The sequence below is a fragment of the Neomonachus schauinslandi genome, chromosome 7 (genome assembly GCF_002201575.2).
Source record: "Neomonachus schauinslandi chromosome 7, ASM220157v2, whole genome shotgun sequence".
Classification (NCBI taxonomy): Eukaryota; Metazoa; Chordata; class Mammalia; order Carnivora; family Phocidae; genus Neomonachus; species Neomonachus schauinslandi.
The window spans coordinates 145,935,744-145,961,913 of record NC_058409.1 but is presented as its reverse complement, the minus strand read 5'-3'; the positions used below and the strand labels follow the sequence as shown (position 1 = coordinate 145,961,913).

Genomic DNA, 26,170 nt, shown 5'->3' with positions numbered 1-26,170 from the left:
GGAGCCAGGGCTGCAAGTATTTCAGCTGGGGTATTGATAAAACGCAGCTGTTAACCACTGTGCCCGTTAGGGGACGGGGAAACACAGGCTCGCCACGCCACACTCTCCTGACGACGCTGAGACTGGCTGTGAGGGTGAGCCGTGTCACCAGGCCCCAGGACCCTGCCTGACACACAGCAGGGGCTTCCTAAGTGATGAAGGAAGGTGGCCCCACGGCACCTGCCTCATGAGTATCCCCTCCAGGTCCCCTAACAACAGTGCCCGAGGGAGCCCCGCTAGGGCTGCAGACGCTTCTCACCTTGACAAACCCAGCCCACACCCCCCACCCCCGACCCTCCCGGCAGTGGAGGTGTGAACGCTGCCCTCTATGGAACAAGAAGGGAGCCCACAGGAAAAGCTTCAAGTCCTGCTGCGTCAAACTACTCCCTCGAGAGCAACCTTCGCATTAAAATTCCTTTCACAAGCTGAACGTTTCCATTTACCCAAAAATAAGTTTGTTCCTTCCGCCTCACCGAGAGTAAAAACAACTCATACACACATACACGTCATCATTAATAATTTATTTCAATGTTCCAAGGATCCCAACCCCATTTAAAACCTAGACTTGCAAAACACTCCATTCAATAAAGACCTAAAACCCTCACAATTAGTATCACGAGACTGCGTACTCTGAGAAAAAAGAGTTTATTATTTTACCTTTTGTTACAAAGGCACAGAAGTCATCTGAGACCTCAGATGTTAACCCACCATACATTAATGTCGCACTGCTAATGCGCAACTTGATACAATTATTAAAATTTACAGGATGGTTTTCCAGTGACCCATGATGAGTTATAGATTCTTTCTATAAATAATAATTAAAAGAAACACTGGACCATAAGACCAACATAGGCACAACAAAGGCGACCTGAAAATTCCTGCAAGGACAGTTTTGTTTCCTGGGAGGAGTAAGACTAATGGTGACAGTCTACCGTGGGCCACAGGCACAACGGACCCAGTTTTGCCAAAGAAACAGTAAAACGAGCAACTTCTAACAAAGCTAAAAAATAAATGAAAGCAGTACTGAGATCATTCACGACTGTTCTATGATTCCATCCGTCTCCAGTCTTCAAAAACCTGTACTTACAGGTCCAAAGTTCCGGGCCTGGCCTTGAACACCGAGGCGGAGGCCCCTGCAGGCTGCCCGTGCGGACGGTGCCGGGGCCTCCTCACCAGGGCAGGGCGGCTTCCGCCGGGGCAGGGTCCAAGGGACCCGAGGCGGCGTGCGCGCTGGTGTCCGTGCTGGCGTCCGCGCCGGCGGCCTGCTCCGCTCCATGCTCCGCACTCTCCTCGTCCTCCGGCGGCCCAGAGCTGCCTGCACCCTCCTGAGCCAGAACAGTCCCTTCCTTCTTCTTTTCCGCCAACACCTCCAGCCCCATCATCCTGAGATAATGAAGCCGTTCGTTCTTGGGCACAAAAGTCCGAATGGAGGCCTTTCCCCGCCATCCACATAACACAATGGGACACTGAAGGGTGTCTGGTTTCCTACAAAAAAGTGGTTGTGTGTGAGTATCGTGTGTCCTCCTAACTGCACTGAAGGATTAAAAGGCAATCTTTCTGAAAACAACATGCCCAAAGCACTGGAGCATTTTCATCTGTGATCTTACGGATGGTTTTCTCCAAGGAAGATCAGCTCCTGCTTCAAGTCCTAAATATTCTCAACATGCTCATGTTGGCCAGTTTTTCTTCCTAAAAGCTCCTAATGGAATAACCCCCACAGCCAGAATTCACACACACTTCCAACGTTAGAATTTCCCAGTACTTCCATCTTCTCAAAGGTGAAGACCTACCCGCGAGGCCTCGCGTCTGCAGAGCCGCGCTGGGAGCCAGACCGCCCTTGCTGCCGACACTCCGTGCTTCCCCTACTTTGGGCTGGGTGACCCCAACTCTTCTCGGTTACCCACATGATAGGACGGGCCCCCAGAACACTCTGCTCGCCCGTTTCCAGCATGCAGTGTTATCGGAGCCCAAAGCACCCCTGCTTCCCCGAGTCTGCTCGATCCTGCCGCACAGACGTGCCCACCTGCTTGCCAGGCGGCTTCGAGTCCCCTTTCCTTGGCTGAGATGCCAGTTACCGTGTGACTCACGTGCCCCTTCCCAAGTACCATGCAAATCATCGTTTCCCTTCAGGTGTGACTCTGCTCTAGTATTTTGGCTCCTAGAGCCCCGTTCAATCAACCCTACGTCCTGCTCTACGCAATGCCAGGCATCAGGTCGCAGGCAGAGGTTCCAAGGAACTAACACAGGAGGGTTCTGATCAGATTTAAAAAAACACACACAGCAAAAGAGAAGGGGCTGAACCACCGAGAGACATAAACCACGACAAAAGAGGGAAACTCCTCAGTACCTTTCCATACTTCCCCGGGGAAAGTCGGGATGATACACGGAGAAAACACGATGACAGGAAAAGACAAGAGGCCCCGACGCCCACCCCTTGCTGTCTTTCGATCTAGGGGCTCCGGCAGCTGCCTCAGCACGCGCGCCGGCTCACAGACCTGGAGCGAGTGAGTGGAAGAGCACACGCTTTCCGTACCTTTCAAACCCACTTCCGGGTCCCTGTCTAAGCGCTTCTGCGACACCGCCCCTTGCTCCCGGAAACCCACGGCCTGTTTTCCTTTTCTTGGGTTTTCCACAAGCACAGAAGCCGGCCGAAGTGTCGCCCACGTAGACCTTCTCTGACCTGGCCACTCGCCCTGCAGATCCCCGCTCGCTGTCGCGTACCGCAGACGCCTGGCAAACGTGGTCTGCGCCGGCTGCCGAAGCTCAGCGTGCGTGTGGGGCACCGCCCATCTCCCCCCGCTCCTCCCTGCGTCTTCTCTCTCCTGCCTCGCGCCCCCTCCCTAGCTGATCCCACCTCACGGACCCGGACCCCGACCCTGGCATGAGAGCCTGCAAGGCCCGGTTCCCATTACACCGCCCTTCGGAGCTCCGGCATCGAGCCCGTGGCTGATGCAGCACTAACACGCTCGTGAGCCCCAAAGATCCACACCTGGAATGACCTCTCCCCTTAACGCCCAAAACTTCTATACAGCGGCCTGGCCGTCTCCTGCTGTCTATTCCAGCATTTTCAAATTCAGTATGTCCGTTCTCCCCCCACTTTCCCGTTCCTGGATGACACCTGTGTAACTCAACCCAGAAGACGACCCTGGGCACTCCTGCACCCTCGCCACCCACAGCCCACCTCGTGTGCGCGACGTCCTATACGCAGCCCCGCCGGACCTCACGTGCACCGCTCTTGCCAACCCTTGGGCCCAGGCCCCTGCCCCAGCCCCAGCTGCCCCCCTCTTGCCCTGCACCCCTGCCTCCCACCCGCACACTCAGGCCCACGCCCAGGCTACTGTCTTCACGGCAGATGGAGGCGGTGGAGATCACGCAGGGGGGCTCAGGCCTGTCCTCCTCTGCCAGCTCCACGCAGACTGCCTTCTAGCTCATTCCTTCCTCAGGGCTGGTGCTTCTCCACTTCCTTCTCACCAGAGTCTGGCCAAATACCACTTCCCAGAGAACTGTCCGCAGCTCCACCTAAGCTCTCCCCCAAATCCCTCTCCAGCCCTGTGCTGTTTTCTTTCCTCCCCTTGGAAGTGGTATTTTACTTTAGAAAGAGGTGGCTGCGACACATGAAACCAGACCTGGGTACAAATCCCGACCAGCTCCCCAGCTCTTCAGCCGCTCTGGCCAGTGCTGACCCTCAGGGCCTACTCTCCGCAGACTCCTGAGGGCTGCGTGGTACTTCTGAGCACCACAGGACAGCGGCCACGCAGGAGCAAACCCTCACCCCTGACTTAGAACCCTGCCGCCTGACGCGTGCGAAACACGGAACCCATAGACCCGGGGTGAACCCACGGTAGAGACGGAAAGACTCTCTCTCGACTTTCAACCTTTACTTCATTCTGTTTAAGACAAAAATCAGAACTAGATTTCTCAGGCACAGAGAAGCAGTACTGCACGTTTTATTCTCTAAATGAAAATTTTGGCCTGAGCTGAATGTTCTATAAGAGAGTATTCTAGTGATGACACATAATTATATATATATATGACATATATATTAATATATAATACATAATTATATATATCTAACTATGTATATAATAATAATATTTGTTCTAAAATTTCTACAATGCTATCTTCACGAGAATGCTCATCAGAGGCTCCCACGACCATCCACAGTCCCCCCACTGGCGGGAGCACCCACACTTACGTAGGGTCTGGCTCGTACTTCAGGACGATGCTCCCCTTGGCTGGAAGAGAAACAGACATGTGTTGGCGAAGCTGTTTGTGTGTCCAGCATTGCGGAGAGAGGGCAGCAAACAATCCGCACTCTTGCTCCTCAGGATCTCCATGGAGAAAAGAGAACTTTCTTTCTAAAAACACAGAGCCACTAGCAAGCCGAGCACCAAGCAGACCAGGCAATGTGGCAGGGGACTGCATCAGACCAGTAGGGTTTAGGTGAAAATACTCAGAAAGTCTCTCTCAGCAGCAGGGAGCCCGCAGTTAACTACTGGTTAATTCTCAAAATTCAAGATTAAACAAATAATTGCTCCAACTTCCAGAAACAGCATGAAACACACATAAAAAATGTCAAAAATTATACCCCAACCATTTAACTATGAGATTAAGACAAAGAAGAAAACAAGTGCAAATGGTCCCTTTATACTTTAAAATAATCTCTACTTTAGATGCAGCTCCTGCCTGAGACACCAGGAGACAGATTCCACACAGCATGTTTTGTATCTTTCAGTTTCAGACATAAAACATACAACCACAGAACTGCAGTAACTTGATTTGAGCAGTTTTTGGGCCAGCTGAGCCAGAAACAGTGAACAAAGTTATAAAAAATCAACAAGAATGAAAAGAAAAACAAAATTAGAATTCTTGGTGGAATTATTTTTGTTCTTAGGTGAAAATATCACTAGAATAATTCTGAAGTGGAAGTTTATAAAACGTGAAAACGCCGTGACCGAGTATCTCCTCTGCGGGGCCGGCCAAGCCGCGGGAGAACCTGGCAACACCTGCAGCCTGCTCTAACCTGGCTGATGGGATGCCAAGCAAACGCGGTAGTCTGTGCTGGTTAGCATCCTGCGACTCAGGACGGGACACACACAAGCCCGAGCACTGTGCCCTGCGTCCCCGCGGCGGGCACTCGGGGCTCTGGCTCGCGGGACGGCCAGGGCCCAACACCTGCAGACACCTGTGGGCTGGTGGGCGGCACAGGCCTCCACGTGGCCGGGGGAAGCAGGGCAACCTGAGGGGTGCCTCTGGCCCTGGGTACGCTGAGATGTGCCTCTGTCCCCACAAAGCCCTCTGGAGGCTGACGAGAAGCAGTAGAGAGCAAGGCACGACGTATTAAAATCTAAGACTGAGAAAGCTCTAACAAGCTTGCACACCCATGTCTTCGTTGTCTTTACGAGGACAAGTCACGCCTCAATGCAAGTCCAACGGCTTACCCAAGTCCTTGGCTTGGCTGTAGGTCTCACTGCTAAGTTTTCTAAAAAATGGATTTTCCTGGGTTAATAAAATTTTAACATCTTCTATTGATACAGTGATAATTCTTGAATTAATAAACGGATACAGCGTGTATATTCCCTGTGGGAGTAAAGAGAGGCCACCATCATGAATGAGGACAATCACCCGCTGTCCCCGAGGCCTTTCCACACGCGTCCCCAGCCTCCACCTCCCCGCACGGCACCCACGCCCGTGGGCTGACCACCGGCTGCTACTAAGTCTATGCCCCAAAGTACCTCCTGTGCCAACCGGAAAGCACAATCAAACTCTTCACCACTGTTATTCCGACACCACACTTTTATTCCAGTGTTTATAACCTGCAAGTGAGACAGTGAGATGACACACACATATAAATAAAAGCTGAATATTCAATGAAAATAACCCCTTGTGCCCCAAGGAGGCAGAGCTGCGAGTAGGGAAGGGAAGAAGAAAAGGAAGAGCTTACAAGTCTGACTAAGTCGGGGTTCTCATAGCCTCACTGATGCCCTCAGAGGAGGCTGGTCTAGTGTGAATGCTGTGGACTACCGATCAGCACAGCAGACATGACACTGGGAAAGCCGGCGCCCGAGCCCACCTCCACCCCAGCTAGAGCAGAGGCCCCCGGGGCCCCAGCTGTGCGTGCACCTTCATCCGCTCGCTGTTGTTCACCAGCACATTCCTCAGCTCCTTGGAGACCATGTAGAGCTGCCTTTTCTTCCCTTCCGTAGTCCTAGTCAACAAATTCATCTTCGGGAACGAAGGATCCAATGCATAAAACTTCCTACGAACGAAAAGAGCTGCTTACGAGTTTGGTTCAAACGCGACAGGTGCCTCCAGCACGGTCTCTCTCCCGATGGAGCTCGGGTTCTCATCTGCGGCTCAGGGCACTCACGCCCTGCCGCGCTCGCCCAACGTCCACACTTGATGGAGGTCACCGCAAACTAGAGCAGGGACCTTCACTGACAAGCACACTTTCCCTCTCCCGCTGCTGCTCCAGGGACCTGGCAACACCGATGCCCACAGAAAAAGGTCACGAGCCACAGGGCAGCACAAGCGCTCACCGCGGTGACTGGATACTGAGACTTAACTAAGCAGGAAGAGATGAAATGGAGCCCGTTATCCTAAGCACCTTTCCCCTCTGTTCCCCCCAGAAGTTTCCAGTTGGGGTCCCCAAGCTCCCACCCAGACCCAGTCTCCACGTCCCACACAGGACCTGGGCAGGCGGCCACGGGTCTGGAAGCTCCGCCGGGGGACTGACATTCAGGGCCGCAGTCCAGTCCCCCGTGCCCCCCGCCCCCATCCCAGCCACTTTATAGTCTCTGGCGGCTCACCGTACACTCTCTGAAGTGTCACCCAACTCTACCAAGCCGTTACGAGGAAAAAAAGGTGTTATACAGAACTAAATAAAAATATATGGCCAAATGTGACCAGTTACACATTTATAATAAGAGTTCAGTAGGTTCAATTAATCCTTACTGGATAGGTGGAAATAATGGATCATCTTCAGGAATAAACACAAACGGATCTTCTTTAAATCCAAACAACTTCATTTTCTTAGATGGAGGAGGACTGAGGAGGGAATCGGGACAAGAAACATGCACTGTAATCAGTCCTAAGGTGACAGGCCAGCAGTGCACTCCCCCTGCCTGCTGGCCCTCCTCCTCAGCCCTGCGTGGCCCCGGGCTCTCCGCACGCACGCGACCCCCGGCCACACACAGTGGCACCCACCTGCTGCAGGACGGCCCCGCGCCCCTGCAAGCTAAGGGGCTGGAAGACACGAGGGTGCAGACAGGACCCCTTCTCTTACCCACACACTCCGTCCTTCTTACTTCCGCTGTTCTCTACGTTCTCGGGTCTTTCCGTTATGTCTGTGTCGTCCATCCCACTGATGGGTTTACTCTCCAGCTCAGTGGGGTCTGCAGCTGCTCCTTCCATGGGGTGTGCAGGGCTGGACCGCACAGGCTCTCTGGGCTCCACCGGCTCGCCCTGCAGCTTCAACAGGGGACAAGTGCATCTACACTCCAAGGCAACCCACTTTACACTGCCGCAAAAAAATGAACACTCACGACAAAAAACCCATCGTATATCTCTAAGGCATTTCACATACAGAGGCAACAGAGTGTTTTGGAAGTATCTTCAGTCTATTTGCTGTTATACACAGAAGTCGTGGACACGGTTTCCCCCCTAATCCCACAAAGAGCACGTGCAGGCTATTTCCCAGTACAGGCCGAAGGCGCAGCCAGCTCATCTGCATTCAGAGACGCTACCGGGCACCTGCCGTGTGCCAGGCACGCTCAAGGATGAAAACGGGCCAAACACGATCCCGGAGTAGCAGACAGGGCCAGGACACACATGTCAGTAAGTGCAGCCTGGGAAGGCCAGTGCCACCGCCCCGGACACACGGTGCCCGGATGCAGGCCCAGGGCGCCCCATGGAGCGCAGAAGCAACTGTAGAACAACGAACGAACTTCGGAACTGGGGCCACAGTATCTGGCTTAAAAAATGAGCACAACGGTTCACTTACAGAAACTGCTCAATATGCATTTTAAACAAAATACTATATAAAAAGTTACTTAAAACAACACGTCCTAACAAGTCATAGGGTTGATGAAATTAGAGGACACGTGGCCTCAGAAAAGTGGAACCCACTCCCCAAGGTGACAAAGCTCTAAAGCAGACGAGCTGCTGGGACTCCATGCAATGCAACACCACCTCCCAGAAAAGAGCTTTTACTTAAAGGTAAAAGACAAAAGAGACAAAACGGTCCCCCACACACCGTGCCCCAGTGGCGATGGCCTGGGCCCTGCCCCTCCAGCTCCTGGAAATGCTGATCCTCGCCCCTCCCAGCCCGGCTCCCGGGCCCCTTCCCCACCAGGCTGCTTCTGCGCTCTCTCTGTCGAAGACCAGCAGCTCGGCCTCCCCGGCTGGAATGCCAGCTCTGTGCTTACAGGTCCCCTCACTTCCACATCGGGGCATCCTGAAGACAAGCAATCCACCTGAGCCGTGCGCCAGGTGTGCTTTCTCACTGCCGCCCCGTGACCAGCGCAAGGACGAGGAAGCTCAGACTGTAAATTCACACGGCTTTAAAAACTCAGTATGAAAGCACAGAAAATAACTCATTAAGAACTTCTTATATGATACAACAAAAGAAAATTTTAAGTATACCGGAATGAATAAAATACTAAAATTTCGCTTTTTTCCTTGCACTTTTAGTTATCTTTATTTTTTAAAGATTTATTTGTCTGCGATAGCACGAGCGTGCAGGAGCGATGGGGACAGGGAGAAGCAGACTCCCCACTGAGCAGGGAGCCCAACATGGGCCTCGACCCCAGGACCCCAAGATCATGACCTGAGCCGAAGGCAGACCAACTGAGTGACCCAGGCGCCCCTGTGTGCACTTTTAAAAAAGTGGCTGCAAGACCGTGGAAGGTACACATGTAGCGGGCACTCCATGTCGATGACAGCGCTGCTCGGAGTTCCTGACCCAGGAGTCCAGGGCCAAGGAGAGTCCAGACACTCTCCAACCTCCCACAACCAGCACAGCGCCTGCCCGGACATGCCGGTTCCACTCCTGGGCCAGCGGTGGGGCCGGACACGCAAACGTTCATGCGGGTTAGCCATACCCCAGGACCACTCTCCTTTCTGCCTCTGCAAAGCCTAAGCATTCTTGTCCTCCTTTGTAAGCGTTCATCTGAAAGAAATACCGACTTTCAGACTGTGACCCCAGCCATGTTCTGACATTACGGAAAGGCTGAGGCATAAACTAGCGAGATAAATGTCATGTTGATAAAAGAGGAGGGCAGCAGACGTTACATGGAAAGACTTGAAAGGCTGCCCTCCTACTCACCCTCCCTGCTTCAAGGCCTCCTACAACAACCCATTAGGATGGCTCGGGCCTTCTCTGTCTCCTTTTCGGCCAGGCCTGGACAAAGTCCCTGTCACTGTCCCCCACGGGAAGACAGGCTGGCCTGAGGCTGGCAGAGTTCTGTCATCTGCAATGGGCTCAACTGAACGAACCCCCAGGGACCAGAGCACAGAAGCCAGCTTGGGGGGCTCTAACTCTGAGCCACAGAGCAGTCATTATGTCTTTCAATTTTTATTAAATAACTGAATTTAAGATGCAGAAGGAATGTAATCCCCCAAGTATGCCTTTTTCATGGATCTATCCTTTAAGACATTGCTGCTTTCTTGGAAAACTCAAAATTTAAATGAATCCCTACCCCCACCACACACATGCTCATGCTCAGCTGCTCTCCACACCCAAAAACTGTTCCACGGACCACCGTCAGTGTCTGCCCGGAATGCACAGAAAGCTTACATGATATGCCACATGCTTACCTTTGGTGGACGTTTATTCCAGGGCATTGAAAACTTTTTCACTAATACAGCCACAAAGAACCCTCCAGTATTTTGATGATGTGGTAATATCCTAAGACTGGAAAAAAAAAAAAAAAAAAACCCCACAATGCACACTTTTTAACCGATTCAAAATACATTCTTTTAGTATTAAGACAAAAACTGCAAAGATGACCTGTGACAGAAAAGTCGTGTCTTCTGGTCAGTATTCCCGCAACCCACACTCATGGGACGGCCGCGTGGGCTGCGTACACACTTGAGGTAGTATGCGAAGTTCGAGCGTTTGGGCCCTCACCGCTGGCTGTACTTAGGGATGCTCAATGCCAACAGCTAACAGGAAATGCAAGCTTCTTTCTTGCTGGCACGTTCACACCCTGAGTCGACCACACGCATGGCCCAGGCCTTGCGGGAATGCCGGAGGGCCCCAACTCCCCACCTTCGCAAACCTCTGCAAGCCTTACAAACTCACCAACGCTCTAGATGCATCGCCTGTAACTTCTCGGGGTCCTTTGGTGGGAACATAGTGGGCCGGATCTGGGTATGTCTGCTGTGAGGAACATCTTCCCACTCCGTAAACCACTGTCCGTCTTTCGTCATTACCTGCAAAAGGAGAGAGACGGCAGGACTCCAAATCACAGCACTACCTAATAATAAGAAAATCACAGGGTGCTAATGTAAATGCGCTCAAACATGATAAACGGTAACTCTCATCGCTCTCCAAAGCTGAGACTGCGTGGGAAGAGAAAAATGAGACGATCTTGTATTCCATCAAACAGAACAATCATTTTATAAAAGAGCATTTTCCATGGAGGTTTTTTTTATTTTGTTTTGTTTTGTTTTTTAACAAGCCTCAGATAGTTTCTGGTTTAAAACTGAAAAGTAAATGGTTTCATATTGGAAACGAAGCTTGAACCCCAGCCAGTAATAAAAATACAGCAGAGCTACACTTACGGGGATGAGAATACACAACGCTGATTTCTAACTGCAGGATAAAGGCAGGGAAACTTCCCCATTGCCAGAGAAAAATATTTGTAGAATTGTACCATTCGTCATTCAATAGAATTTGAAAATTAACTCTAAACCAAATCTGACTGCACAACCAAAAGTAGTATTTACTGACGTTACCCAAATGTGGCTGCTTTAATTTAAAACGTTCACGACTCTGACAAGCCTGGCAAGTTGTACCTGCTCTTAGAAGCCAGAGTCCTCCCAGAAAGATTACCTTCCAGTGTGTAATTCCAGGCATCCACTTTAGTCCTGGCAACTCAGAAGAGACATCAGCAAGCTCCAAAGCACCTACATACAAAAATAATAATAATAATAATTTTCCATATTATGCCCCGTGAAAAAAACCAGATGCGAAAGATCACATTCCGTGTGGTTTTATTTCTACGAAATGTCCAGGGAGAGCAATTCCACGGGGACGGAAAGCAGCGCCTCGGCTCCGGGGGCAGGGGCGGCACAGGCAGGGAGCGCACACAGGCCCTCAGAGCACTCCGTGGGGGGGTCAGAACCGGCCGAAGCCTGGCTGGTGGGGATGGCTGTGCACAGACACCCACTGAAGGTCACTAGTCATACCCTTAAAACGAGGGACACTGGTGGCACGTGAGTTACTGCCAACCAAGCTGCGGAGACACGCGGCAGGTGCAGAGTCCCACGGAGTGCCCAACATGAGCCCCGTGGCAGCCCCCCGCAATCACACCACGAGGCTAGGACTCTGAGCATTCGACCCACTTCTGGCTTCTAGACACACACCAGCTAGAGGACGTGGGTCTTCATGCCTTTACTTCTAGTAAACAACCCAGAACCAAAAAGTAACATTTAAAGTGAACCGTGAAAATTTGTAAACATTCTGTTCCAGGCCCAAGTTAGTTTTCGAAACTTGTGCAGCAGGGCAACAGCCCAGCTTTAAAAACAGGTGTGCACAGTAACAAGCTCGTAAGAAGCTGTAAGATGGGGCCACGATGGGAACCCTCTCAAACATACCTCCAGCCACAGATCACGGATACAGACTGCACAGCCTCACAGAAGAGGAAAATCCAACAAAGCTCCACAGAAGCTATGAAACGCTCAGACGATTATAAAAATAAAACAAAAGAATCCTCAAGGCAGAGGTGTCCTCGTAAGAAATCTCTGACGAAAACATTGTGCTGACTTGTACTATTCTATCTGAATATTCTTACTTCTAAAAGCAAACACTAAATAATAGAGCAGGTTTGCAGAAATTAGCTTTGTCCCGCACACCCTGCCCAGGCAGGGCTCAACAGTGACCCCTGCCACCGTGGGGGTCAGGAGAGCCGACGATGGTCCAGTGTGTGCAGACTGAATGCTTATCAGCCGCTCTGCCTGCAGCCAGGTCTGAGCTCCTTCAGGTGGGGACTTCACTCCTCCCAAATCCTCAGTCACTGTCAAGTGCAAGGCTCAGTAAAGAACCACTCTTCCATGAAGCCATGCCTACACAAGAAGCGTGACAGACAATGGAGACGGAGACTACACTGTGGTCTGAAACCACCACATGCAGAAAGATGGCTGTCGCAGCAAACCCAGAGTGGAACCCCGCCTGCCCAGTAAGAAAAAATGACGCAGCAAAGGACACCTGCGGTTACAGTCACCACTCAATGTCATCAGTCCTTCTCTTCATAAGCCTTTGAAATGAAGTCCCACCACAAACGCGAAGACTACGACCCTACAAAGAACACCATTCAGAAATCACACCCTTACACAGCCCGACTTAAACAGAGCCAAACAAAATCACAACATACTAAGTTCCGATCTCAAGGACTCTGAAGGCGAGAACAACTAGAGGGCAAACTACAGGTCAGTCAGCCACTGCAAACAAGGTAACTGGAAGCCGAGACAGCTGTGGGTACTTGTCTCGGTATGCATGTTCCAACTTCCTTCCAACACGTGTGTAGCAAATGTGGAAACATTCCATTCTGGAATCCTAGTCTGAAATCCCTCATTATTGGCTTTAAGGAGACTATGATGGGAAAAATTACCATATCAGTAAAAACTTTAAGAAGAGATATTTTACATCAAACCATTATGGAAACTATCGTTTAAAAACATTTCATACCACCTGTCCGGTTTCTCGTATAGAACGGTGTGCTAAGACCTCACGCCCGTTAGAATGGCTACAATCAAGAAAGCAGAAAGTAACAAGAGCCGAGCCGGCAAGGCTGTGGAGAAGAAGGAACCCTTGTGCTCTGTCGGTGTGAATGTAAAACAGTGCACCTACTGTGGAAAACAGCATGGGGGAACCCCAAAAATGAAACAGAATCATATCATCCAGCAATTCCACACAATATACACCCCAAAACCTGAAAGCAGCATCCTAAAGAGCTATCTGTGCAGCCATGTCATCTCAGCACCAGTCATAAGGACTGAAACAGCGAGCACCTCAAGTGTCCACGGACAGACGAGTGGGGAGACAGAATGTGGCGCATGCACACAGTGGGGCATCCTGAGCCCTCAGGGCTGAAGGAAGGAGATCCAGACACCGGCTACAACACGGAGGAACCTTGAGGACAGTGTGCTAAGTGGAATAAGCCAGTCCACAAAAAGACAAGTATGATCTGATTCCACCCGTGAGATCCCTAGAGTGATCAAACTCAGAGACAGCAAAGAGGATAATGGGGTGGGAAAATGGGGAGTTGTGTAATGGGTCCATAATTTCAGCTTTGCAAGATAAGGAGCTCTAGAGATTGGCTACAGAACAACATGAGTGTTCTTAACACTATCAAAACACACGTTTAAAAATAGTTAAAACGACAGTAAACTTCAATTTACAAGTGTTTTCCACAACTAAGATTTTTTCAAAAAACGACTGTGATAAGGACTGGCGTAATTTTTCAAACTTAAGAGATACCAAATAGGTAATCGTCATAATTCATTAAATATGACAAAATCATTACATAAGCATGTTTGTAAGTAAGGGTAGCTTGCTTCAGGGTTTATAGGCTAATCATACTAGCAAATGCCTGAAAAGGTCTATGTGAATATATACTATGGCAATCAACGTTTTTGAAAATCTCATACAAAGATTTTCAATCTTTTGTCCCGCACACTTACCTTCACTTTTTTCCAGCAAAGATGCTATGACTGCTTCATCTTCAATAGGGTTTAGTGAACACGTAGAATACACCATCCTACCGCCTTCCACCAGCTGCTCAGCACCGCGTGTTGCGATCCGCAGCTGTAAGCTAAGGGTTGGATACTAGGTCACCCTGAGACCAAACCTATCCATGCAGCACACACAGCACCCATTATACCACATATTTATTACACGTTTTTATGACAGACTTATAATAAAATACAAAATAAACAATTCCCACAAAAAGAACTCTTTAAGATTCTAAACAAAGTTACAGTAAACCCATGAGGTGTTTCATATCAATCAAAAAAGCATCTCTCTATATAAACAATGCATTTACTATTCTGTTAGCCCTTCCCGAAAAGCAAAGCACAAAGCTGATTAGTGACTGAAGTCAATATATTATGTGAGTCTCATCATTAAAAAGCCTCCATGTCTGTACATACATTTAACTTTTCTTTCTATGAACAACTTATGTCCCTTTGTACATTCTAATCCTAGTATCTATTTCACAAGAAAACAGTTAAAAAGTATTTAACAGAGAAACAAAATCTCCTGCTGGAGTTATTTACAGTGAATATTCATTAGTACACTGTAGACTACCCACAATTCTATAATTAAGAATGGAAAATTCTAATGTTAAATGAAAAAAAGAATCCATAGCCCTGAAGACCATACACTCAAGGCTGGTATGCACAGAAAAACAGTACAGCGCACCAGACATTACAGAAGTTATCTTTGAGTTACGAGATCTTCTCTTTCTTCTATTTTTAAGAATTTTCCAAATTGTCTTTAAAGACAGTAAGTATTTGAGATCAAAATGTTAAAATAATTCAACACAAAAGACCAGAAAACAGAACGAAGATGAGTAAGACAGTAAAAGGTAAGTGGTCATTTCACGGGAAACAGGTCTTGAAATGTTACAGGAAATTGTCATAAAAGGCACTTCTGATAAATGTGTACCTGAAATGTATACATACAGTCTTCAGTTTACTACTCTGAAGAGATTCTGAAAACAACTACTTCTGATACAGACCCAAACTCTCTCAACAGTGACCATTAACAAGTCCAGCTCCAGATGCTGTCCCCAAATGCAGCGATAGCCCTCCCCTGCTCTGTGTGGGACAGCCCACCGGATACAGCCGGACTCACCCATGCAGCTGCAAGCTATTTAAGGTCGTCCACTTCTTCCAGACATCAATGTTTTTTCTCATCGTGCCATCTCCACTAGAAAGGAAGATATTTAAGAACTTAAAAACTCTGACCAGGTAGACCGATTAGAGTTTAACCATTATGTCATATCCAAACTAATTACAAAATGGGTATTTTTATTATTATACACACCAATTAGAACACCATCTAAATTCTCACAAACTACCATCAACTTTCTATTTCTGCTCTAGGGACATTAATGACATTAAAACTTTTAAATTATACTTTAATTTTCAATTAGATGAGGAAATAACAGAATTGAACAGATAACCTCATTCAAGACTTATAGATGTATCAATTTGCTTCCATTTGAGAGAAATCCTAGCAAAACTAATTTTCAGACCTAAGACACAGAACTGTGAAGACATTTGGATCCTGCTACTTAACAACTCGGTTAATCAATAGTGGCATTTTAATCAGATTTACGTGAGTAATGGTAAACTTATACTCATAAGGGATTTTCCACAACAAATTCAATTAAGCCAATTTAACTTCTTTATGAAGATTTTTCTATGCATCAGTTAAACATTTTTGATTTTCTACTTCTACTTAATGGAAATTATTTCCATGTAAATTTTATAATACAGACTTGATCAATTTATCTTTCTGTCCACATTTGACTTTAACTATCCATTTTTTTCTGGATCAGCTGGCTTTCTGTAGAGTTTAATCTCCCTCGGTGGTCTAGTTAACTGTCTTGAGGGGAAGGGTCTATAGGAGAATGAAAATGCCCTATCAGATATAATGGCTTTCAAACCACCACTTGCTGGTACAGTGGTGGCTTAACATTCTACCATAATATTTAGGATTTCCTCAGCTTACAACGCGGTGCTCAGAAGGTCCCTGCATTCTCCAAGATGACACAAGAAGTGAGTTACAGGTTTCTGGTCAAAAGAGCACAGGAATGGGAAAACATCTGAGCTAAAGGAAAATCAGACAGCTGTGGCTCATGACCCATTTTAAGTTTTATTTCACAAGGCGTTCTTGCAAGAATTTTGAAGTGCCATCCTATCCATACTACCGACTTGCAGCTCTCACAATGAGTTCTGTCACAAGCAGGCAGTCTGCTGTGGTTTAAACGCGATGGAATGTGGTAGCGGGTGTCTTATGGAAGCACCACATTCCATGCTAACAGAGTTTTGTGGTGATTTCTGCACTCCCAGCTCGACAAATTCGTGTGCTCACAAGGTGACCATGGCCTACGTCACTGCCTCTGGGAACTTAAGACAGATCTTTAGTTTTCTCCTTTTCTTTCTGGAAAAACTCCGTTATTCCATAAAAACTCACCCATGCAGCTGCCCCTCCCTGCTCTGTGTGGGACAGCCCACTGGATACAGCCCGACTCATAAAATTATCCATAAAATTCTCTTACAGGTAAACGCTAACAACTTACACATAAAATTTGAAGAAATGTATGTGTACAAACACAGGCACAATGAGTTTCTCAAAGGTCTGAACTCCTAAATCGCAGCGTGCTGAGTAACAGAAGACTTGTCAAGAAAACCCAGTGTGATTCTGTATCCCTCCAGAATGAGGCAGAATCAGGAAAAGGAGGAACCATCATTCCTAACGATCATTTCCTGGATTGACAACAGAGCTTATGATGCTACTACCCCCTCAGGGATCTCCTCTGCCCCTGTGAGGACTACAGAACCGTTCCATCTTGTGTCTCTTCCTTCCGTACCCTCATTCTGCTGTGCTGGGTGGCACTGAAATTCTGAGTGTCTGTCGTCTAATTTAGGGTCACAGGGTCTGTGTCTTCATACCAGCTGCCACAAGAACGTGTACAACTCCGTGTGTATTTGTGTGCAAATTCACATCAGTCTATATTTAATTTGATTTCCTTAGTGGATTTTAGGCTTTTTGGTTTCTTAATAACATAAATACCTGCAAGGGACGTCACATAAGATGCGATCGTAGAAGAGAATCTCTTTCCTCCCATTCACATCTATTTTGAGTCTAGGTATGCTGGACGCATCGTGGTTGACCACCATGATGCAGGGGCTGCTCAGCCTTTTGGCCTGATGAACGAGCAGATAGCAACGCTTGTTGTCCACATCATTCGCGATGACGAACCCCTCTGAGAACATAAAGTTATAGCATCAGGTAAAATGCAACATAAGTAGAATAATTTTCTGAAATACATATGCTCCTGGTTGGCAGACTTCAAGAACCAGCAATCCACCAAACTTTAAGACCCAAGCATAAGATTTGCCAGAATAAGCTAAGTAGTCCAAAAAGATGGCTCAGCATGGATTTTTATGATCACATAAAATTCTAAAACTGCAAGATCTATTTTTTCAACTATTGAACAATTACTCACTTTGTAACAATTATTATGCCAGAAACATCTTTTCTATTACTTTTAATAATAATTAAAACAAAGAGAGCAGAGAGAGAAAGGGGTAGGAGACAACAGAATCCCCTGACAAGTGTTTAAAATACTGCACATGTATGCTGGGCCTCCATTCTCGACCCCGTGAATGGGTTTCTGGGGTGGGGCCCAGGCTCCTCCTGAAGGCTGCCTGGGCGATTCTGGTCTGACCCCCTGGCTAAAACCCAGGTGCAGCCTCTTCTCATTTCTGGCTCCACCACCGGCAAAAAGGCACATACGCCTAAAAACATTTTATAGTCAAGATCGCTCTTAAGAAAATATGAAACGCAAAACACTGATAATAAAGAGGCTCTTTACCACTAATTTGGAAAAAATAATTAAAAACAAAAGAATAAAGAAGCCTTTTAAACAAAGTTATTTGTCAGAAAAAAAACCACTTAGAACAAACAAAGCTAAACAAGCATGCCCATTAGAACAGAAGGAGAGCAGGTGGCTTGAACAAAAGAAGGGGAAATAGAAGCAGATAAAACATTTGAAGAGTAACACCACCACAGACAGGCGTCTTCAGAGAACCCCCAGAAAGGAGCACCAGCGACAGCGGATCACAGCCATGGTCTGAGCCCTCTGCAAGCTCGGAACACCCCCAAGTCCAGGATGCAACGTCCAGCACTGTCGCCTACCGCAGGGGGATGTGAAGCTGGCGGGCCTGACAGCAGCTCTTCACGACACTCTACTGCCACTCCCGTGGGCAGTGAGACACCACAAAACCAACACAAAAACCCAACGTGACAGTGATACTACTGAAGATCCAAACTGAAATCAACCTACTATGGCTTAATATAGAAACACCATTTACTTTCACAGAAGACATGTAATTCTAGAATGAAGCCACCCTCCCACCCCAATGTACAAACACGTTGGTTTGGGAACCAGTCACAGTGGCACGCGAAATGTCCAGTTCTACTTTCAGGGACAGAAACCCATCTGCTTGTCACAGAAGGCTTAAAGACCCAACCCACAAGCAGTGTTACCATCTCTTCCTCATCTACACCCAGCCAAGTGGCATTCCGACCCTCCACAGAGCAGTCTAATGCATACCTGGGAAAGGGACATTCATGTCGGCATGTAACATTTCAATTAACTGTGTGGTCTTTGATCCAGGCGCTGCACACATATCTAAGATCTATTAAAAAGCAAGATATGTTTGAGGTTTTATTTTAAGAATTCAAACATTCGACACTTAATTTAAAACAATTTTATGAGTCATTCTAATATTTTGATTTCTAAGACTTAAATACATTTCTTTACAGAAGGAATCTACAACGTGATATATTTAACATCCAGGGATCTCAGGAGAAAGATACTCTCTCCACAAGAACAGAACGACCCTACAGACCAGTGGAGGCACTCAATTCAGGGGAGGACGAGCAAGGACAGTAACTGCAAGCAGCACTGTAAGGGACAGAACTCCCAGGCCTCAAATAGCCCAGCCACTTGCTGGCCCCCAAACCCTGAGCTAGTTGCTTCTATTTTTCTTTGCCTCCTTTCCCTCATGTGGAAAAACAGGGACAGGGACAGCATCTACCCTCACGGGGATGTGTGGATAACCAAATGAATTAATGTATGAGAAGAGCACAAAGCAATGCTTGGCATGTAACAAGTTCTCAGGATGTGTTCATCACGATTTTCAATCTGACTGAGTCAGTCAAGACCGATGACGATAATCTGTGCAGTAAACACATTAGTGAGCAAACTTTAAAAGAGTAGAAACACAGTCATGGGTTGTAAAATTTAAGTAAGACAAAAATGCAAAAAAGAACCTAAAATAAAACACAGCATTCTCCATCAAAAGCATAAAAAAAAAAAAAAGCAAACCCAAGAATTATATTAAGAAAAAAAGGTGTAAACAAACAAAGCCACTTTCTGTTTAATACACGGTACCTTATGGTGAGGGTGAGCATTGAGTAACAGTGGTGGAATCATGCTCACGGCTTCTTGACGACTGATATTTCCCTTAGAAAGTAAAATTTAAAAAAATCAGGAACAATATTTAAAAAGGCAGAAATTTTCAGTATTAGGCATTATTTCATATGCAACAGAAAAAGACCACATAATCCTCATACGTGCAATAAAACAGTTAATACTATCACACAGAACATTACGTAAACAGGACAGGTTTTTATCCTAGTGGGTAAACGGCTGCTACCTAAAAGGCTAAGGAAGAATAACCGTGAATGGCAGACCTTACTGTTAGAATATTAGAAATGCAGGTATAATCCTGGATTTTACAAAAGAAAGGGAAGTTTAAGCTTATGCTGACAGCTCGCCCTCTTGAGAAAGAGCGGAAGCTGGATGAGCAGCTCAGACGTGGACGAGGGCACCGCCATACCCTCGGCAGCAGGGAGCGGTCTGTGCTCGAGCCCCCGAGCACAGGACAGAGAGCCACTCGCAGCAACTCGTCCCTCTCAGCTAAAACTGCAACTTCTGTTTCAGTCCTACCAGTTTGTAGGAAGAGCCCATGTCTGCCTTGTCCTCCCGAGAACTGCCCCTCAAGAAGATGAAGAGCCCAGCCAGCTCTCCCACGTTCCACCATCCCCACTCAGCCACCAGCCCTCTAGGTCTTGGCCGGTGGGCAGGGCGTCTGTTAACACACACGCCTGTTCAAGACATGTTCTTGACGGGCTCCAGCACTGGCCTCTATCACTGATCTAGTTCACCCGCCGTAAGACTGAATGCCTCAGAAATCATCGTTTAAAAAGCAAGAGGCCGTCCACTGCCGGGAGACCTCTGCCCCATGACAACCTGGCTCTTCTGAACCTGAACAGCCATCCGGGCAGCCGCCGCTCACCTCACACCTGTGCGTCTGTCCAAACTGGACACAGAAGCACAGCCGAACCTGCGGATGTTCACCTCGTGGGTTTCTGGCCAGCAAGGAGTCTGTGGAGACTATCCGAATCTCCATCGACTCACCAGGCACACTGATTCCAGGCTCCAGGTTAAACGTACGATCCTGGTAAGCCTGCCTCCTGCGTTCATCCAGGTTTTCTATCAAAGCATCTGAGCCGTACGGGGACAGGGTCCCTGACTAGACAAGCCGGCCGTCAGTCACTTCCTTTCCACGCATGTTCTGAAGGGGCTCTGAATACCCCCAAGAGCATCTCCCCCTACCGACGCCTGATCAAAAACCTGTACTGGTTCCCTGCAATCCAGGCTACTGACACTCACCTCCCATCTCCTCCACCTAAACGTGGCTCTTCAGTCTGCCCAACAACGGGGAACTTGCTCACCACAAACCCTCTCCTCTGCTGAAATTCAAACCTGAACTGTTCTCTTAGTTTACCTTCACCTGACCTTACATCTGGATGGAAACTGCAGCCAGAGAACCCCTTCTTGTACTGACCCAAGGACAGAATCAGGAATGGGGCAGCACCTAGCTCTGTTTCTCCCTTATGGGATTGGGGGAGAGGGTGGAAAGCCCCGGTAAGCAGGAGGCCAGTTTACCAGGTCACCTAAACGGACAGAGAGCCACCGTGGCAGGAGAGAACGGGGCAGGGCCAAGGGCCTCAAGGGGAGATGTGTGGGAACCACAGGGAGCCTACAAGCCCGCCCAGGAGCTCAGGATGAAAAGAAATGAACACCATCTAGGCAAACACAAAGGTTTCCTTGGCTAGAAAAAGGAGACTAGAGAACAGGAAAGGGGAACTCGGATTTTAAATGACAGAGTGACAATTCCAAAACACCAAAAAGTTCAACAGCGAAACACGCAGGTACCTGGTTTAACTGCGTAAGGCAGGAGGGAACGGCTACTCTGAGAGAGCAGTTGTGAGGCTAAAGCTGAGAAGTTCAGGGACCGAACCGAACCAAAGAATTCAGGATTGCAAAGAAGGTGAAAACAAGGTGTCGTGGGAGAACCAAAGTTGTCAAAGTCAAATTTTGTTGGTTTTTTGTGGCAAAGGTGGAGCAGAGACAGGAGCCCGGAAAGAACGGACACAACAAAGTGGGAGCAGATGGAGTGGCCCGTCTCCCGAGCAATGCCTCCCTGCGCAGTGCGCTGCTTGGCCCAGCACCATGGCTGGCCAGACCCAGGAGGAGCAAGGAAACGATACATCAGGGGGACAACTGTGGCTGAGACCCTCCCCGAGTTCCACAACTTGACGGACCAAAGAAGAGAGCAGCTGTACAATTGCACTACTGGGTATTTACCCCAAAGATACAAATGTAGGGATCCGAAGGGGTACGTGCACCCCGATGTTTATAGCAACAATGTCCACAATAGCCAAACTGTGGAAAGAGCCAAGATGTCCATAGACAGATAAATGGATAAAGGAGATGTGGTATATATATATAATGGGATATTATGCAGCCATCAAAAGGAATGAGAGCTTGCCATTTGCAACGATGTGGATGGAACTGGAGGGTATTATGCTGAGCAAAATAAGTCAATCAGAGAAAGACATGTATCATATGACCTCACTGATATGAGGAATTCTTAATCTCAGGAAACAAACTGAGGGTTGCTGGAGTGGGGGGGTGGGAGGGATGGGGTGGCTGGGTGATAGACATTGGGGAGGGTATGTGCTATGCTGAGCACTGTGAATTATGCAAGACTGTTGAATCACAGACCTGTACCTCTGAAACAAATAATACATTACACGTTTAAAAAAAGAAGAAGACGACAGCAGGAGGGGAAGAAAGAAGGGGGGATAATCGGAGGGGGAGACGAACCATGAGAGACTTTGGACTCTGAGAAACAAACTGAGGGTTCTAGAGGGGAGGGGGTGGGGGGATGGGTTAGCCTGGTGATGGGTATTGGGGAGAGCACGTTCTGCATGGAGCACTGGGTGTTATGCACAAACAATGAATCATGGAACACTTCATCTAAAACTAATGATGTAATGTATGGTGATTAACATAACAATAAAAAAATTTTTAAAAAAAAGACGAGAGCAGATTTAGGAGTCCTCAGAAATTAAAGGTGACAAGCACACTTTTCCATACGCCGTATCTACCTCGTCGCTCCCAGTGACACGTGGGGACAAAATATAACCAAGATACTCATGCACATTTCAAGCTTCAAGGGAACCAACAAATCTAAAGAAATCTACTCACAGATTCAGTTTCGCTAACCAGAAACTGGTGAAACTTTTCCAATTGTGGAGACTTTCTCAAGATTTTTCGACTTAAATTTGTGTGCCAGGCAAGTTCTTCAGGATACCTGACCAAAAAGAAAATAAAGCATCCACGGATTATATATATTAAAGTGCTCTCTTAACAACTTCCTGCTTTTACAGATCATATACTAACTAGACACCCAATTTTGCTCTACTTCCTCACATCCACGATCCTCTTCGTACAGTCGGCCAAGACTGCAGGATGTCTAACTATATCATAAACCAGGCAGAAACAGGAGAGCTGGGTGGCTTGAAGAGATATATATACGACATTACCATAAAATTGCAATGATGAATGTTCAAGAACAGATGAGAAAATGGAGACTCCTCTGCTCTTCACCATGTATACTAACAATGGTACAGAGGCTATTAGAAAAAAAGTCAGTTAAGCATCTGACTCCTGATTTCGGCTCAGGTCATGATCTCAGGGTCCTGGGATCAAGCCCCAAGTTAGGCTCTGCGCTCAGAGGGAAGTCTGCTTGAGATTCTCCCTCTCCCTCCACCCCTCCCCACATTCTCTCTCTCTCAAATAAATCTTAAAGAAAAAAAGAGATAACAAATTAAAAAAATGCAGATCACACAGTTGAAGAACTATCAAAATGTTTGATATTTAATTGTAATCTTTTTAATGATCTCTTTCACGTCTAAAACAAAACAGCCCAATAATGTATTGAAATACTTTACATACCAAAAAACCCTGGGGATCTCCGCTGCATTGACTTGCACTCCTAGGCTGTTACTTGTATAGACCCAAGAATGAAGAAGCATCTCCTGCCATTTCTGTATTTAAACTTTCTAGAACTATGACATCACCAATTAGGAACAGGTCCCTTTAAATGTGGCTCACACAGATCACTGGGCCCCAAGGCTCCAGCTGGCCCACTGCTATGACCCAGGCCACTCCCCCAACCCAGCGCCAAGCTATGCACTACTTGGTACTCAGTGATAAGTCTCACTGCAGTTTTAGTACTTATTACTCAGTATTTCCAAGCATCACATTGTAGCTAAGGTGACAGCCATGAAATTGAAACCAGAACACTTGCAAAACAATGTATTTGACTGCTTTAAAACAGAATGATTAGCTGAAACAAACTCAGGCCTTGAAATTTTAAGACACTACTCGGCTATCATGCTATTATGAGATATATCTGGGAAGTACTTTCTACCAAATAATGAAGATGAAACTGGCTGAATCTGTTCATGGCCACCCTCCCGCTATCCCAGCACTTTGTCTCTATTCCCTATGTCTGGAACCTTCAGTATTTAACCCGCTTCAAAAATCTAAAACCAAAACACAACCATACTTATCAGGCCATTAAAAAAGAATTTAGTTTTAAATATTCCCTTTGGCCTCCTTAGAGGTGAAATGGTAGGAATACACTCAGATTTGCTTTCACCTGCAGTATTTGGCAAAACCTGCTGTTTCAGTGCAACCTTTGCAAGACTGGGGAGCCAGACACCTACTTTAACGAAATTTCTTACAACCCTGAACTGTAATGCAATGACTTTTATGAAATTTCTTGCAACCCTGAACTGTGTGTGATCAATTACAGTGAATCATGCAAGTTATCACCTTGCCAGATCACCAAAACATCATGAAGTTGAATGTCACATGCATTCAATCAACCATGAATTGTTCAATCTAGCTATTAATCATCAATAGCTGAATTTTCATTTTCAAATAAAAATAAAGCAGATAAAATCTGAGCAAATATTTCCTTATGTACCTTTCAGATTGAATTTCCATTTAAAAATTGTAATTTTACTAGGATGAAAATTCCATGGCAAGTAATTAAGATTGTAAAAGCTATTAATCTTTTGAAAAAAATACTTAAGAACTTTAAAATCATTAAATACAAAAACTGACCGTTAAAATGAAAAAGTATGCATCTTATACAGTTTTAGGAACCATTTTTTTTTTGGACCAACAAATGTTTACTAAAATCTTTGTAGCTTTTAACATCAAATAAGATAAGGTATCTTAAAGAACTAAATTTAATTTTTAGTTACATAATTCGAATGTAGCTCCTGAGTCTTTATAAAGTCCTACTTGGAAACTTGTCATGTCTTCTGAGGATGAATTAAAAGCATCACTGTCATCTTTATGCCCAAAAATTCTTACAGGAAAAAAATCTCTATTAAAATATACATTTATGACAAATCATATTCAATCTATGTTAAAAAGAACATAAACAGAATGACAACAAGGTATACTCTCAAAAACCAATTGTCAAAACGAGGCTTTTATAAGAATGCTTTGGGATAATGCCTTAGAGTTCTGAGTCCACAAAAAGGAAAAGAAAGAAACCTGCCCAAACTATGAGTCCCACACTTAATAGCCCTTCTAGAAACATGGTTCCCAAAAACACTTTCCTAAATTTAATTCCACTATGTACCAAAAGCTTAAAATATTACACAATTTATTTCTATTTTTTGAACAACATAGAAAACCACCCGAAATTTTGGTAAGTTTCTGCTTTGCTAACTTACCAAGAGACTTATGGGTAGCCCACAAATGACCAGCAAATTTGCTTGTACAATAGAACTTGTTATTCAACTGTCACTGATAATAGAAAAGCTGAGTGTTAGGAACCCAAATCACACAGTATGTTGTTCACACCCTTCAGTTGGTGTTCTCAGAAGATTTCAGCAAAGAGCAATGCGAGGAGAATCGCCAGTAATTACGAGAGAGTGATTCCTGTTCCTTCTTCAACCAGAGAACCCACAGATGTTGGAGAACTGCCTATTCTCAGATGTTGGAGAATTGCATATTCATGGACCCCTTGCGGCTGTTCAACAATCAAGATGGAAAAGCACCTGTTAAATATTATAAGGGCTAACAAAAGCTGAACTGCAGTTTGCAGAGAATAATAATAATAGCAAGCGTAATTCTCATGTATCTGTTGGAACCTGCAGAAGAAAATGCCCACAATGACCCATCCATAGGCACCTCTTTCCTACAGGATGCATGCTTTTCAGCTCCTCCTACTGACCTGTCAGACTTCCTCATCTGAAAAGCTGCATTTCTAAACACAAGGTTTAAGGAACAAAGGTTTTCTGGTAATTATATGAAGCAGCCAACATCACGACAATTAGAAATGTGCACAAAAGCAACCTTAAACCCACTTCTTTTGAAAAGCATCAGATGGCCCCTGCTTCAAACAACAGTACCATCAGTCAAATCTCCAAACCAAGGTACTGGTTAAGTGTATAACTTAGCTACTAGGAGAGGGGAAGAAGCTCGTGGATGTGAAGGCTAGCTCACTCAGCAATGTCATAGGTCCAGCAGCTAGAAAATCATTTTCCTTTTTTAATGACTTCAGTACAGTGGGCATGCAATCACTAACCACCTGAGTCCTTTCCCTGTATCAGAACGTGCAAGCTTTTAAAATTTGACTATAACAAATCTGTGATATGGCCACTGAAAATCCATATGACCGATGGAAGAAAGAAAAGCAAGCAAATCTATACCCCAGGATTAATGAA

At 46.5% G+C, this 26,170-nt stretch overlaps 1 protein-coding gene across 1 annotated transcript; it reads right to left on the bottom strand.

Moving 5' to 3' along the window:
- Positions 1–563: 563 nt before the first annotated feature.
- On the bottom strand, positions 564–22,725 carry NSUN2 (NOP2/Sun RNA methyltransferase 2). Its single transcript, XM_044916992.1, has 16 exons — positions 22,623–22,725; positions 19,455–19,526; positions 18,612–18,696; positions 17,066–17,258; positions 15,119–15,193; positions 13,945–14,075; positions 11,096–11,169; positions 10,343–10,473; positions 9,856–9,952; positions 7,325–7,509; positions 6,994–7,086; positions 6,163–6,298; positions 5,775–5,855; positions 5,481–5,619; positions 4,235–4,274; positions 564–1,524 (listed from the first exon to the last, which is right to left on the bottom strand). Exons 2-16 carry the CDS (start codon positions 19,494–19,496, stop codon positions 1,209–1,211), a joined length of 1,818 nt encoding a protein of 605 aa, XP_044772927.1. The 5' UTR covers positions 19,497–19,526; positions 22,623–22,725; the 3' UTR covers positions 564–1,208.
- Between the last annotated feature and the right edge of the window lie 3,445 nt (positions 22,726–26,170).

Excerpts from the sequence above, each read along its gene's own strand:
- NSUN2 (XM_044916992.1), bottom strand. The coding sequence starts at position 19,496 with ATGATTCCACCACTGTTACTCAATGCTCACCCTCACCATAAG. Across the intron at positions 17,259-18,611 it reads CATGAATGTCCCTTTCCCAG|AGGGGTTCGTCATCGCGAAT; the intron begins GTATGCATTAGA and ends TTATGTTCTCAG. Across the intron at positions 14,076-15,118 it reads AATAGCTTGCAGCTGCATGG|CTTACAGCTGCGGATCGCAA; the intron begins GTGAGTCCGGCT and ends TCCAACCCTTAG.